Raw genomic sequence first — 16,305 nt, 5'->3', positions numbered from 1 at the left:
TATTTCTCCCTCTCCCTGCCTCTCTCTGAAAACAATAAAAACATTTTTTTTAAATGAATGAATGAATGGGTGCAGGGAGAGAGAAACTCCTTGATTAAGAGACTAGGTTCTGGAACTAGGCTGCCTGGATTCTAATCCCAGCTCTCACTTACCAGCTGTGTGACTCTGAGCAAGTCACTCAACCCCTTGTTATCTGTTTCTTCATCTGTGAAATGAGTAATAGAACCTACCTCCCTGGTTAGTAGAGGACTGAAGAAGATAAAACATGCTAACTATCAGACCTGGGACTTAGTAGGCTCTCAATAAATGTTAGTTGTGGTTACCATAGACCACAGAATGAATAAAAAAGGACACGTGGAGGGCAAATCCAGATGCTGGGGCATCTAAGATGGTAAAATTTAGATCCATTTACCAGCCCCCACCCGCCCTCAGCGGTCCCCCTGCACTCTTCCAGGCAGACAAAGTCAGACACGCTCACACAGGGGCCCCCAGAATGGCTTTTGCCCCCTGTCCCTGAGTCCAGCGGCCCCTTACCCACCGCTGGAGGAGGGCACCTGTCTTACTCACCGACATCACCAGCACGTAGACACGCAGGTCAAACTTGCGGCCTGTGAGGCAAGGAAATGATTCATGTAACAAACACTGATTGTCCGGCACTGTGCTAGGTTTGGGGGATATGGCAGTCGACCCACTGATATGAATCCCAATAAAAAAACACACGAAGTACAGGTGCCTCCCTCGTCCAGGCAGGAGAAACTGCATGACCAGAGGCCCAGGGAGGTCAAAGACCTTGGTCCAAGGGCAGAGTGGAGGGAGATGGGGGGTCAGCAGGGGCCAGGCTATGTGCAATTTTTGGATTTTGGTCCACCCGCCCCGTGGAAAGCCGCTGAAGAGTGTCCAATGCCTCTGGCTCCTGTGTTAGAGGGGAGCAAAGGGGACAGAGCAGCAGCGGGCACCAGGGAGGAGGCCAGCACAGTTGTCCAGGAGAGAGGACAGTGGCAGGACAGGGATGCAGGTGGCCAGACAGATTCAAGAGCTGGGAGCTTAGTGAAGAACCGGATGTGGGAGGGGAAGAGAGGGATAAACCCAGAATGGTCTCTGACTTCTGGCTTAGCAACAAGGGGAGGCTGGGGCTGTATCCCCAGATGGGAGGGCTGGAGAATGAACCAGATGGTGTGGGAGGACAGGGCTGGATTTTAGGCATGTGGGGTTTAAGTAGCTGGGAGATGCTCAGGAGGGAATGCTCAGGACTTGGGATGTAGGGGCACGGTCTCCACAGAAAGCTGGGACAAGCCACAGAGAGAGGGTGGGGACACTGGGGGAGATAGGGGAGGGAGGAGAAGAGGCCCAAGGGCTGCCCTGGAGAAGAACATTATCCAAGGGACTGAGAGGAGGCAAGTGGATGGACAGTATTTAATGATGCCCCTTCAGCACCTGGCCCCTCTCAGATGCTGAGACCCTCCAGGGTCACGCCCCTTCTCACACACAGCCTGACATGCCTGCATTTCACAGACCCCGTGTGGGAAAAGCAGAGGTACCGACGCCCGGGGTATTCTGCAAAGGCTTTATGGGAGGGGACCAGGTTGTGTGAACATAATGAAAACCACTGGGTTGTATGCTCCCACCGGGTGAATTGTGTGGTATGTGAATATATCTCAATAATGCTGTTATTTAAAAACAGGAAAAGAGGGTGTTCGGGCAAAGTGAACAAAGTGAAATAACTTTTCCCAAGGTCACACAGCTCTAAGTGGCAAGGTCAGGATTTGAACTCAGGCAATCTGGCTTCATGGAACCCACAACCATTGACAGACTCACCTCAGGCCCTAGGCCCCTGCAGTTCCCTCTCCCTCCAAATCTACCCACAGGTGACTCCTAGTTGTCATTCAGGTTTCAGTTCACCCGTCACCTCCTCAGAGAGGCCCTCCCTCACTTTCTGTCCCAGCATCCCGCTTCATTTACTTCATAACACTCTGTGGAACTAGCTTATTTGTTTGTTTCTGGTTTAATGCTGTCTGCTCATCTGGGGCATAAGTTGTTTTTAAATGAATGAATGGGTGCAGGAAGAGAGAAACTCCTTGATTAACAGCAGGGTTGACAGCCAGCACTCAGGACAGTGGCTGGCACTGAGTAGGTTCTTTATAAATATCTGTTGGATAAAGGCACAAATGAGTTGGTTCTTGAAAAATGAGGGGAATTTTAGTGAGCCAAGGAGGGAGTGGGAAGGGCATGCCAGGCAGAGGAGTGGCACAGCAATAGCGAGGAGGTGGGAGAGTGCAGGACAGATCTCCATCATTGCATCAAGTCACGCCAGGTGCCAGGCCAAGCCCTCGGTAGGCAGGCTGCTAGTCAAGGCTTGTTGACTGACTGACTGGCTGACCATGCAGTGGGAGAGCAGGGAGCAGAGACAGTCATCTCACCTCCTATCAGATAGGGGTTTTCGATATAACGCTGCGCTACATAATTCTCCACAGGAATTTCTTCTTTCTGGTCATCTGAACATCTTGAGTCCTAGTTATAATAATAATAATAATTATTATTATTAACATTTATTGAGCACATCCTGTGCACTAGGCACTGTCTTAGGCACTCTACTTGGGGTATATCAGTTGATCCTTAAATCAACCTTATAAGGGAAATTCTAATGTCACCCCCATTTTACAGATGAGAAACTGAAACACAGGGAGGGGGAATGACTTGCCCAAGGTGACATGCTGGTCAGTGGCACTGCTGGGAAGTGGACCCACACAGATTGGGTCCAGAACCTGGCATTTAACCCAATAGGGCAGCCACTGGCCATATGTGGCTATGTACATTTAAATGGGTTAAAAGAAAGTGAATTGACATATTACAGCAAGGATGACCTTGAAGAGATCATGCTAAGTGAAAGAAGCCAGACACAAAAGGACGAATATGGTTTGATTCCACTCAAACGAGGTACCTAGATGAATCAAATTCATATAGACAGGAAGTAGAAAAGTGGCCTCCAGGGGCTGGCGGGAGGGGGAAATGGAGAGTTACTGTTTAATGGGTACAGTGTCAGTTGGGGAAGACGAAAACATTCAGAAGATGGTTGGTGGTGCTCGGCCTGTGTAGCTCAGTGATTGAGCATCAACTTATGAACCAGGAGGTCACAGTTCGATTCCCAGTCAGAGTACATGCCCAGGTTGCGGGCTTGATCCCCAGTGGGGGATGTGCAGGAGGCAGCCGATCAATGATTCTCTCTCATCATTCCCCCTCTCCCTTCCTCTCTGAAATTAAAAAAAAAAAAGTTTTTTGGTTTTTTTTTTACAAAGATGGTGATGGTTATACAACAATGTAAAGGGAATTAATGTCACAAAACTGTATACTTAAATATGGTTAAAATAGTAAGTTTTATGTATATTTTACCAGAATAAAAAAAAGAAATAGATTAAAAACCCAGTCCTTCAGTCGCACTAGCCACATTTTTGGCCAAGGTCAACACGTGGCTAGTGGTCACCACATCAGGAAGCACAGGGGTACACTGTGGAAAGTTCCATTGGTCAGTGCTGCCTAGGGCACCACACAGGCCCCAGGGACATGCCTCTCCCTTCTCTGCCTGCTCATTCTTCGCTGGCCAGCCCAGAGCCAAAAGACAGCGATGATCTCACAGACGTGTGCAGCGCCTCAGCCTGCACAGCCCTTGCCCACTCACACTGTTCCCTGCAGAGGAACTTGGTGAGAAAACTGAGGCTCAAAGGCAAGCCTCGCACACTTGGTGAGGTCACACAGCAGACCAGTGGCAGGGAGCCCTGAAACCCAGGGATTCTGGCCCCAAGGGTGGCCCCAAGCTATTTCAACACAGAGGCAGCCAGGCCTGCCCTTTTGGGGACCCGGGCGCCCCCACATATGTACTCACGTGGCTGCCAGAGGGATTGACAGCACTCCGGGCCTGCTGGGCCTCCAAGCTGGTGAGCTTCTTCCCAGCAGTGCCCTGATAGTTTCATGGAAGGAATCAGGACACACGGTGGAGGGAGGAAATTCGTTTATTGAGCACCTGCTGTGAGCCTGCTAGTGCAGTAGGTGCTGGATGTATAGGAGTTTGATCATCTTGCTCCTCTCACCCATCCTGCACTATTACCATCTCTAAGGTTCAGAGGAGTTCAGCAATTTTCCCAAAACCACACAGCTTCTGAGTAGTGGAGGCAAGATTGGAACCAGGATTTCTACTGAATCATGCCTTGGGACATGATGGGGGAAGAGGAACTAGGACCTAGGGGAAGTTAACCAAACTCCCCCCAGCTGGGTAAGCAGGCGGTCCAGGTAATGCAATGTTCTCAGGTTTTAGGCATATTAACTCATTGCATTCTCAGCAGGTACTGTTACTCCCTATCCCTCATTTAGCTGGGCACAGAGAGGTGAAGTAACTTGTCCAAGGTCACACAGCTATTAAGAGGCAAGATCAGCATTTGAACCCAGGCAATCTGATTCCAGAGACTTTGTACCCATGGGAAGACCCATGGGCAGAACTTCTCTGCCAGCCCTTCAAGTTTTCAGGGAGGGAAAGAAAGGCTCCTTGTCCCAGTGAGCACAGAGGGTTTAGGGAGGAAGAGGGAGAGGCAAGCTCACCTTCCTCCAGTCCATGATGTCCTTCAGCTTCCGGAATAGGAAGATGCCCTTCCCCTGGGACCGGGCTACCTGGGGTGGGGTGGATGCAGAAAGGTCAGCATTCAGCTCTTTGTGGTTCCTTGTGTAGCCCTATGCCGGGACCCCTCCCCAGCATTTCTGTCTCCATCTCCCTCGTGGGCCTCCTGCTATCCCCAGAGGAATGGCCCAGCCCAGCCCTGAAGGAGGTGGAACAGGGAAGGTGCTATGCCTGGAAGGAGGGAAAAGCAGAGAGGAAAGTGAGAGACCAGCTTAGCTCACAAAGGCATCAATTGCATGAATAATACAAAAGAGCAGATGATTAAAAACCCATTTCTAACAGTCCTGGGAACATATCATCCAATTCTTTTTTTAGAAATCAATTTGCCTTCCTAATTAGGTTTTCCTTCGGCTAATACTGAAATCAGTCTGCCTTCACTGAATGCCAGCATGGATAATTCATAGCTTCACAGAGTCAAGGGGCTGGGAGAATCTTTAATATCATGCAAAGCACTCAGTACCAGAGGCATTACCTCCTCCTGTGACATCCTCTTCCATGGTCACCTGCCTGGCCTTGCACATCCACAGTGCCAGGGAGCCCATTTGTTGCAGAGTAGCTCTACTAAGCAGTCATCCAAAAGGTATATAGTAGGTGTCTACTGTGTGCTGGGCATTATGCTATAGCAATAACCTCATGAAGTTTTCACAGCCTAACGCGTTTTGAGCTAAATTTTGCCTGCCTGGCTCCGGCCTCTAGGACCCCCTAGGACGAGTCTGATTCCTGGGTCCGTTAGTTATCTTCAGCCACTGAGCAGGTCCCCCCAAGTCATTTTTTCCTCCAGCATAAAGGCCTTTAGAAGAAAAAACTCTCATTTCTCTCTCTTCTCCTCTGAGCATGGCCCCGCTGGCCACTGTGGGGCTCTCTGTACAGTGTTGGGGCAGGCAGAGTTGTCAGGCAGGGCTGTCCAGGTGGTCCCCCTACATGAAGGGCTCCCAGTCATGGGGGCAGTGGGAGCTGAAACCCAGCCTTCTCTGTCTGCTGTGCTGTGCACCCTGGTTCAGGGTTGGGTGTGCCCAGAAGATGGGGCGTCCAAAAGACGGCGGAGCACTATGGTGGCGCAGGGGCAGCAACATGCACAGCTGTTTTGGAAAGCAACTAATAATCAGTGTGCTTCAAGGGCTCCCGAGAGTTCGTGGCCACACAAAAGATTTACATTCACTTCACAGAGGATAATCGATGTAAACCATGAAGGGGCACTCAGCTGCGTCAGTCTTCAGAAAAATGCAAACGAAAACTGCAACATGACACCACTGCACACTCCCTGAGAGTGACTGACAGGGAAGGCAGGCCAGACCAAGTGCTGGGGAGGCTGTGGAGGAACTGGAACTCTCACAGGTGCTGAGAGGAGTGTAGGTTGTTTGGAAACTCTTTGGCAGCATCCACTCAGCTGAACACAGGCACCCCCGGGGCCCAGCAATTCCTCTCCTGGGTGCCGGCGCATGCGCATGGGCACCCACGGGCGTGTGCAGGAACGCCCACGCAGCACAATTCACAATAGCTCCAACCTCAAAACTCCCAAGTAGACAAATATTCACTTAATAGAGCAGTAAACAACGATGGTAAGTCATAATTTACATTTAACCGCACCAATACGGATGAATAACATGAACATGATGCTGAGGGAGAGAAACCAGGCACAGTGTAGCCATACTATGTGATTCCAATTATATAAAGTACAAAAGCAGGCAAACACATCTATGCTCGGAGTGGCCGGGGGATGGTGAGTGGAGAGGGTCTGAGGGGAGCAGTTGGGGGCTGTTAATGCTCTGGGTATGGTCTGGGTACTGGTTATTGGAGTGCGTTCACTTTGTGAAGATTTATCAAGCTATACCCATATAAGGTGGACATGTTCTGTTTTCTTAAACTTCAGTTACCAGTAAAAAGGGTTTTTTTAAAGCTCATAACTTCTGATATACTAGGTGTACTGGTTAATAATGCGGATTTTTTTTCAATAGATGGAGTTACACATATGTTGATATATATGAGATTTGATATGTATGCTATTTTGTTGTATTGCTCCTTCAGATTACCACTGGTTCTGATCGATGGCACACGCACTTTCTGAGCAGTACTTCAAAACAAACAAAGAAGTGAAAAATTGGGTCTCTGAATGGTCTGCCTCAAAACAAGAAAAGTTCTATTGGGACGGTATCCACAAATTACCTGAAAGATGGGGGAAATGTGTAGCTAGCAATGGGCATTATTTTGAATAAAGCACTTTTGATGTTTCTCTTGAAATTACTGTGTTTTCTTTGGATTACAAAATCCACATTTTTAACCGGTTAATAGTTAATCCACATTATTATGGTTAATAATGTGGATTTTGTAATCAAAGAAAACTTCAAGAGAAACATCGAAAGTGCTTTATTCAAAGTAATGTTCATCGATAGCTACACATTTCCCCCATCTTTCAGGTAATTTGTGGATACCGTCCCAATAGAACTTTTCTTGTTTTGAGGCAGACCATTCAGAGACCCAATTTTCCACTTCTTTGTACGTTTTGAAGTGCTGCTCAGAAGTGTGTGTGCCATCGATCAGAACAAGTGGTAATGTGAAGGAGCAAGGTCTGGTGTCTTTAACTAGTTTTGAAGTGTGTGATGGTGCGTTATCATGAAGCAAAATTACTTTGCCATGTCTTCTGGCCCAAATTGATTATTTTGTTGGTAGCGATCAGTATTAACGGTTTCACTTGGTTTTAGAAGCTCATAATACACCACACCTTCCTGATCCCACCAAATGCAGAGCATTGTCTTTTTTCCAAAGCGATTTGGCCTTGCAGTCGATGTTGATCAACCCATGATTTTGTGCATTTGGGATTCTCAAAATTAATCCACTTTTCATCGCCAGTCACAATTCCATGCAAAAAAGACTTTCTTTCGTGCCGTTGAAGTAACATTTTACTGATGACTTTTCAGATTTCCATTTGTCTTTCATTCAGTTGATGTGGCACCCATTTTCCTTCCTTTAAAATTTTTCCCATTTCTTGTAAACGATCAGAAATTGTTTGCTGAGCAACATTTAATCTTTCTGCAAGTTGTTTTTGACACGCATCTTCATCAAGTAATGCTTGTAATTGTTGGTCTTCAAACTTTTTCGGTTGACCTGCACATTCTTTGTCTTTCACATCGAAATCATCACTTTTAAGGCGTTTAAACCAGCGTTCACAAGTATCTTGAGATGGAACATGTTTACCATAAGCTTCCCGAAGTATACCATAACTTTCAGCAGCACTTTTCTTCAAAATAAAGCAATTAATTAAAACTTCCCGCAAATGCTCTTTTTTGGGGCATGAAATTCGACATTTTTAAACATAAAAATATCTATGATGTTAACACCTTCAGAAAATTTTACATGTGAAGTTTTGAAGCTAGTTGTCAATACAACAAAATAGCATACATATCAAATTGCATATACATCAACATATGTGTAACTCCATCTATTGAAAAAAATCCGCATTATTAACCGGTACACCTAGTAGGAACCTTGCCTCCACCGTTGGTTGCCTTCTCCTTCCTTTTCTTCCTGGCTGGCAAACCCACCTCTCACCTTGGAGCTGGAAACACTGGATACCTGTTTTCCCAGCCTCCCTTGCAGCTAGTGGAAACCATGTTTTGGCCAGTGAGACCTACGGAGACATCTGGTTGGAGCTTTGGGGCTTCTGAGAAAGATTTTCCTCCTTGTTAAAAACTTGGGGTTGATGGCTGCGTGGCTCAGTGGTTGAGCGTTGACTTGTGAACCAGGAGGTCACAGTTCGATTCCTGGTCAGGGCATATGCCTGGGTCACAGGCCGATCCCCAGTGTGGGGCTTGCAGGAGGCAGCCGATCAATGATTCTCTTTCATCATTGATGTTTCTCTCTCTCTCCCTCTCCCTTCCTCTCTGAAATCAATAAAAATATATTTTAAAAAAACATTGGGGTTGACAAGGGAGAGGGGGACAGAGGAAGAGGAGGAGAAAAGAGAGAGAGAGGAGGGGGAAAGAAATGTGTATGGAGGGAAATGGGGAAGGAGGAGCAGAGAGGGAGAGAAAGAAATGCTTGGTTTCTTTCCTTCTTTCTTCAAATATTACAGTCTAAGGCAGTGATGGCGAACCTATGACACGCGTGTCAGCACTGACACGTGTAGCCATTTCTGACACGCGGCCGCTGAGGCGGCCGCATGCCAAGGATGAAACATTTGCTGCTCCTGAGGATGAAACATTTGTGACTAGAGTCTTGGAGTTAGTTTTTTCCTCAAAGTGACACACTACCCGAGTTGTGCTCAGTTTTTTGGCGAAGTTTGACACACCAAGCTCAAAAGGTTGCCCATCACTGGTCTAAGGAGATGATGCCTGCTACTGCAGCAGCCATCTCCCACTGATGAGGTGACAAGTCGGATGACACAAAGCCAACACACTGAGGATGCAGAGTGAACAAAGAGAAGGAACCTGGGCTTTTAATGGCATTGTTGAGCACACCCCCAAACCTGGAACTTTCTAGTTTAGCTTTCTTGTTATCTGAGATAATGTAATGGTGTTATTGTTTAAAGAATTGTTAGTAACTAACCTCCTAAGGGAGTAATCCTAAAGAGTGGAAAATAAATTTGCTACATGGTGATATATCTGGGTAGTTAAGACTGGAAATCATCTTAACTCCCGCAGACTGCTATCTCCACCCTCCCCCCCCCCCCCCCCCGCAAAAAAACAAAAAAAGCCACAACAATATTTCAAGCCCCCTGTGTTTTTCCAGAGCCTTGCTACCCCCACCCTCCATCAAAAGGTAAAGTCAATGTCCTCTCCCCTTGAATCTGGGCACGGCTTTAAGACAGTCTCAGCTAACTGAGTATGGCAGAAGCAACGTTGTGTGGCTTCCAATGCTGGGACATAAAAGGCAACACAGCATCCACACAGCTTGCTCTTTGGGGCTGGCCAACTGGGAACCTAGCCACCATGCTGTGAGGAAGCTCAGGTCACATGGAGAGGCCCGCATGGAGGGCGATGGAGCTCCCACCTAGCCAGCCCTCAGGGGACCCGCCCTGGAGGTATCGGAGCAGCCATGAGCCTTTGCTGCCAAGCGCTGCCCAAACGGGAGGCTCATGAGCTAAATAAGACACGATGTTGTTTCAAGCCACTGAGTTGGGGGCTGTAGCAATAGAACCAGAACACTAACTTTAGGAAGATGGTTCATAACAATGGTCAGAGCAGCAGCTAATACTCCTCAGGTGTTTCCTCTGTGCCAGGCCTTACATACATTACTCCTTAAAGCTTTAAAAGAAAAGCCTGTAAGTAGCATTTTATCACCCCCATTTTGCAGTCAAGAAACCCAGGAACAGAGAGGCCAAACACTCTATTCAAGTGACAGCTGCAGGGCAGTTAAATCTGTACCTCACAAGGCTGGCGCTCAGGCACCTCCTGCAAAAGGCCAGGAAGTACCCACGAACGAACATGGTGCGACTTCTGGCAGTATCGATCTTACTTGATGATTTGGGAGGAAAGTATTTTTATAAAAAGATATGTTATTGACTGGAAAACAATATATAGATTATTAGAATAAACAATACTTTCATGTTGCACCACTTGTGGCTACTCACAGCCCTCCACCCCCTGCTGCCCTCTGCCCGGCCCTTGGGGGCCATTCATCATGTGACCGTCATTGTGTGGCGTTTATCTGGTGTAGCAGATGTGGACGGTGGTCTCCCCGGCAACCATTCCCTTTTCCCCCTGCCAACAGAGCCCCATTGGATCACCTCCTCATGGTGGCCCTCCCCTCCAGGGAGGTCTGAGCCCTCCCGGTGGTCCAATGCCCCGGCCATTGGCTCAGACATGGGCCAGCAGGATGCCAGAGGGAGTGTGCTGCAGGGACTTCTGGAAAGTTTGTGTCTTTTTCAAAAGGGACACGAGGCTAGAGTGTTCCTTTATTTCTGTGGCAGGTGGAGGTGTGAGGAGGTGAGGCTAGAGCTGCGGCAGCCATGATGTGCTGAGAGGAGCAGCCAGCCATTGGGATGGGATGGAGGGCCATGTCGAGCTGCTCAGCTAACCATCCCTGGAGCCAACCTGTCATCATAACTTTAAAAGTCTCACACTTTTAAGTTCCAAACCCAAGGGTTTGATCTTACATTCCCTGAGAGTGACAGCCCAGCTCTGTCCCACACCAAGTCTACTGAATCAGACTCCGTGGGAGTGAGGTGCTTTACTAAGCTCTCCAGAAAATTCCCATTCACTCTCAAGTCTGAGAATTACTGCTGTACTCAAAGTGTTGTTCAGGGACCAGCGGCAATGGCAAACTCATTAATTCCATTTACCGATGAGGAAATGGACTGAGAGGGGTTGAGTGACTGCTCAGGGTCATATAGCTCATAAGTGGCAGATACAGGGTTAGAACCCAGGCTAGCCCTGGCCGGTTCGGCTCAGTGGATAGAGTGTCGGCCTGAGGACTGAAGGGTCCCAGGTTCGATTCTGGTCAAGGGCACATGCCCAGGTTGCAGGTTCAATCCCCACTGGGGGACGTGCAGGAGGCAGCCAATCAGTGATTCTCTCTCATCATTGATGTTTCTATCTCTCTCTCCCTCTCCTTTCCTCTCTGAAATCAATAAAAAAAAAAAAAAAATTTAAAAGAAAAGAACCCAGGCTAGTCTGACCAGAAGTACCCACTCTCCACACCTTACACCCGAGACAGGGTGCCTCAGCTACTCAGGAGGGAGAGCAAGTGTGCACACAGACACACACACACACACACACACACACACACACACACACACACACACAGCCAAGATCCCTCCTCTTAATTATAGCCGTAAAGGCCGTGGGCTGGGAAAAGGAATCAACTTAATATTCGAGTGCTCGCTCCCAATTAGCACAAACTATCATTTGAGAGGATAATGCCTGCTGGGAGCTGGAATCCGCAGGGGGGCTGCGGCATTCATCTGCCTAAGCCAGTGATGGGCAACCTTTTGAGCCTGGTATATCAAACTTCGCCAAAAAACTGAGCATAACTCAGGTAGTGTGTCACTTTGAGGAAAAAACATTATTTCGCGATATTTATAGTTTAAATAACATAAATGTATAATTGTTATATATAATTGTATTTAATAAACCAAAAAGTAAATATTTAGTGCTGACACGCGTGTCATAGGTTCGCCATCACTGGCCTAAGCCCTTGTGCTCAGCTGCGCGCCCTCCTCACTGTGCCTCTCAGGCAGGGATGCCAGCCTTCCCGCCAGGGAGAGGATCAGGAGGTCCGGGTAGGTCCTGGCTCAGTCTTCACTCACTGAGCATTTGTGAAAAGCTTGAATAAGTAGGTCTAGGCTCCGCACCTTCACAGTGGGGCTGGTCTAGACCTCCTCCCAAGGACCACGAGACCTGGGCAGTGCGAGAACGCACTTCCCGTCCCCGCCTCGGATTTCCTTTATGGCAGGAAGAGAGGCAGGAATCTGAGCTCCAGCAAGGCCCTGGATTCCCTGCCCTGGTGCCCTGAGGACCCCGTGTACCCCTACCAAACGCTTATTGAGCACCTGTGGTGTACTGGCATTCCCAGCTGCTGGGGCCACACGCGGCGGAGAGGAGGAGATGAAGCTGGCCCCTCAGGCGAGGCAGGCGGTGCGTCTAAGACTGAATTACCAGGCAGGGTCCTGTCCTGAGATGCGCCCTGAAGGATCCCTGCTCGGCTGCCTGGGACACCCCTCCCCCGAGTCCTTGGCACTGGGCACTCACAGGCTTCATGATCCAGGTGATTCCTGGGTTTTTACGGAACTCCTCCACAAACAGGTGGTACTCGCATGGCATCTCAAAGGTTTTGGGGAAGAAGTCGCACTTGGCTGCCTCCAGCTTTCCTGCCTCGCGCTCCAGTTGTTTCCGGAACCGCTTCAGGTTCTTCACCATGTAGTTCTTGCGGGTCAGCTGAGCAGGGGGATGAATGGGCAGGCCGTTAGCCCCACTCCACCTCCAACCCCACCCATCCCAACTGCCCCACTGCCTCCATTGTCTGGCCCACAAAATAACAGTAACTTTTACTAAGCGTAACTTTAGCCTGCTATTCTCTCATTCTCCCCACTTTACAGGTGAGGAAGTGGAGGCTCAGAAAGGTTTTGTCAGTTGCCCAGAGCTTTGCAGCTAACAGGCAGCAGAGCCAGGCTTTGATCCGGGTCTGTCTAACTCCGAAGTTCGTGCTTCTAACCTCTAAGCTATACAAACCTTTTACAATTTCCCACTGCTGGCTTCTCCAGTCTCATCTTTGTGGTCTGGTCCCTCCTGGACCTCCCTCCTATCTCTAGACTCCAAACTGTTCAACTTGTCTCTACCCTGAGATCACCATATGCACTCAAGCATCCTGTTCCTTTGGCCCTTGTGCCCCAAGCCAACCTGACCTTCACATCTCTACTGCTGAAACACCACCCAGCCTGTGACCTCCAACCCCACCCCAAGATGGCCTATTCCTCAGGCCTTAGATCCTTACTCCCTCTCACTAGTTAGCCCATCATATATCTACTGCACATATTGCCCACCTGGCATGCACCCCAAAGTCCCTTACACCTTTCATTCTGGTCCTTGTAACCCCAAACTAGCTCTTGTTCATTGCTACAACCAGTGACAGGCATTGACTGACTCAGTCCCCTCAGCCTACCCAGCTCACCTCGTAGTGGTTTCGGAAGTGACTGATCCGCACGTGTTCATCCATGTAGGTGTGGTCGAAGTTCTCCCGGAGCCAGCTGACGTCACACCAGTAGAAATCCCACTCCCCTTCGCTGGGAGTGGGGTGGGACAAAGGTCATGACCTGAGGACCTCAGCACTGCCGGGAGTCTGGGGCCCAGGGAGGTACAGCTAAGGGGTCAGCAGCAGTGTGTCTATTAGGAGTCTCCAGGAGGTGGCTGTGGGCCGCTGCTGACCACAACCTGCTCTGTTAGGCTAGAATGACAACCAGAGAAACATTCCTACCAAAATCCAGGCTGGTGGTTTCCAGTGAGTTCAGACATTACTTCCTGGCACATATTGGCCAGACTGCTATTCTATAATTATCCCCACTATAATTATCCATGTCAGACAGACACACCCTTCAGATCACAGCCCCCACCACTCCCTGTGGCCTATGACAATCAGCCAGCCTCACCCGATCATGTTACCTGCCTGGGTCTTGGAAGCATCCTGCGGCTGCCACCCCCACGCTCACATTACCAAGCAGTGGAATTAGGTAACATTTGCAAGACCCTTTGAGTTCAAAAGCCCCTCTTCTTACTGAATCCTCAGAGCAGCAGCTCTGGAAGTCACTAGGATCACACCTGGAGCCCGAGGACAAGGATGGGCTTGCTCACCCAGGACATAGCATCAGGATTCACACCCAGGCCTGCCTGACTCCAAATTCTGACCTTATTCTTTACCACCACGACAGGGAGAGGGACAGAAACCAGACTGACCTATGAAATCTGACACCAGAGCTGGGGTGGAGGTGCTTGAAAAAGACGTGAAATAAAATAATACCTCCATGATTACTGCTAAATTTTTAAGTAAAAAATTAGATATAACTGAAGTCCCATGTATCTTCTTTCCTGCCCCAAAGGAAGCTACTAGCCTGAATGTGGTGTGTGTCATTTCTATGAATGCTTTTACAGCTTTACTATGTACATACGTGTGTATTCATCTACAGCACATGACATTGTTTGGCATGTTTTTAAACTTTCTAATAGCTAATACTTATTGCTTGACACTGTTCTAAACACTTTACAAATATTAACTTATTGACCCTCATAGCAATCCTAAGTGTTAGGTTCTAATATTAAGCCCATTTTATAGATGAGAAAACTGAGGCAGAAAGATGTGAAGGAACTCACCCAAGTTCATACAGCCAATAAGTTGCAGAGCTTCTGAGACCAAGCTCTGTGGTTAGAACCACTCCTGACTATTTCCTTTCACAACTTGCTTTTCCACCAACTTTTTGTTTTGGATGAATGAATAAATAATGCATTATTCATCCATTCATCCAACACATATGTGTTGAGGTTATCTTTGTGTTAGAGATGATGTTGGGTGCATTGTTGGGTATAAGACATGGGAGAAACCAAAACAACTGGCCAGGTGGTGCATATAATACCACAGTGAATATTAACAATAAACAAAGAAACAAAAAAAATAACTCTATAATGAGGAATCGTGAAATATGCCAAGAGCAATCCAGTAGGAGGCCATGAGGCAGGGTAGCTGAGGGACCTATGTTGGGTGGAGGCCACCATGTGGAAGTGATAATTCGACTGAGGTCTTAATAGTAAGGATGAGGGAAGGGCAGGAAATGAGGCCCTGAGGTTGGAAAGAACAGGTTCAAGAATGTGAAGAGAGGCCAGAGTCGAGGGAGAAAGGTCATGGATGAGGCTGAAGAGTAGGGCAGGGCCCATAAGCAGTGTTTTGTAGGCCATGGTGCATATTTGGGGTTCTTTTCTAATTCTAAAAGTTCATTCATTTGTACATCATCTTCATGATCATCACAGTCAAGTTGCTCTTAAATCATCCAAGAAGACATTAAACTGCTCAGCAAGGGCAGCAGAGATTCAGGTTTCTTCTACCTTCCCATGCTACCATCCTTAACATGTTGTCCTCATGCTCATCACCCAAAGGTATCACGTCATCTTTCTTGGTGGGAAGCAAGGAAAGAGACAGCTCTGGCCACACCTATTCCAAATACCTGACAGGCTGATTGTCTGACCTGAGACCTCATTCTATCTGGAGATACTAGACCTCAAGTTAGGTCCAAAGGGGTGAGGCCTCACATCCACAGAGCCATGTCTGGTGTAATGGCCCTGGCCTCTGGCCCTTCCTGAGGCAATTTAGGATCAGTCATGAAGCAACCTGCTTCATGGACTCCCACACCATTAGCACCAGACAAACCCTCAAACCATGGAGCAAGGCTGAGGAGGGGCAGTGGACAGCCTGAGCCCACAGAGCAAAACAGGAGAGAGCCCCTTCCTGTACAACACATTCATGTGCCAGTCACCTCACCTTCCTCTAATTCATCCCAAGCCCCTCCCCCACCCTCCATTACACCAGGCAGTGGGAATCCTGGATTCATCCTTTGGCTCATTTGTTCCTTCATTCACTGCGAGGCTGCTTGAATAGGGCAGAAAAGAGGCTGGGACTCTGCAGACAGACTGGGTACAAATCCTAGCACAAGCCCACACAAGCAGAGTAACCTCAAACATGACATTTTTTTTCCCCTTTTGTGTCCAGTTTTCTCATCAGTAAAATGGGGATAATAATGGCACCTACCTGGAAGTTTTGCTGGATAATTCAAAGAGGTTGTGCATGTAAAGTGCTGAAGAGTGTCTAGCAGGCTTAGCTATTGTTATGCAACACATATTTATTGAGCACCATGACAGGGTAGCTGGTTGTCCTCCCCTTTTTCTATAGTAGTAGAAATCCCAACATTTACCATTCTACATTTTCCAGATTCCCTTGCAGCTAGGTGTGGCCACATGGCTAAGTTTCACCCAGTGAAATGGGACTTCTGGGTTGTGTCCTTTAAGGGCAGGGCATGTCTTTTCTTGCTTCCTTCTGAACTATGGCTCTTGGAATGTGGATGTAAGGCTGGAGCTCCACCTGAGACCGTGGAGGAAAAGGGCCTCATTCACAGAAGCACATGGATCCCACATTTCCATACCATCTCTGAACCTCCTACATCTGGACTT

At 48.2% G+C, this 16,305-nt stretch overlaps 1 protein-coding gene across 4 annotated transcripts in view; it reads right to left on the bottom strand.

The window, feature by feature from the left end:
• Window positions 1-16,305, bottom strand: part of TTLL9 (tubulin tyrosine ligase like 9) — a 36,490-nt gene that overhangs the window by 13,431 nt on the left and 6,754 nt on the right. For 3 of the 4 annotated variants that reach the window (XM_008141237.3, XM_054723909.1, XM_054723910.1), the window contains exons 4-9: window positions 13,268-13,379; window positions 12,349-12,534; window positions 4,588-4,656; window positions 3,878-3,952; window positions 2,418-2,508; window positions 568-608 (exon numbers count right to left, since the gene is read on the bottom strand). In XM_008141237.3, coding sequence (XP_008139459.2) covers window positions 568-608; window positions 2,418-2,508; window positions 3,878-3,952; window positions 4,588-4,656; window positions 12,349-12,534; window positions 13,268-13,379 — 574 coding nt within the window. The remainder of the gene's footprint in view (window positions 1-567; window positions 609-2,417; window positions 2,509-3,877; window positions 3,953-4,587; window positions 4,657-12,348; window positions 12,535-13,267; window positions 13,380-16,305) is intronic. The other variant, XM_028144628.2, reaches the window with a different exon arrangement.

The sequence above is a fragment of the Eptesicus fuscus genome, chromosome 12, assembly GCF_027574615.1.
Source record: "Eptesicus fuscus isolate TK198812 chromosome 12, DD_ASM_mEF_20220401, whole genome shotgun sequence".
NCBI lineage: Eukaryota > Metazoa > Chordata > Mammalia > Chiroptera > Vespertilionidae > Eptesicus > Eptesicus fuscus.
This window is presented reverse-complemented; position numbering and strand designations above follow the sequence as displayed.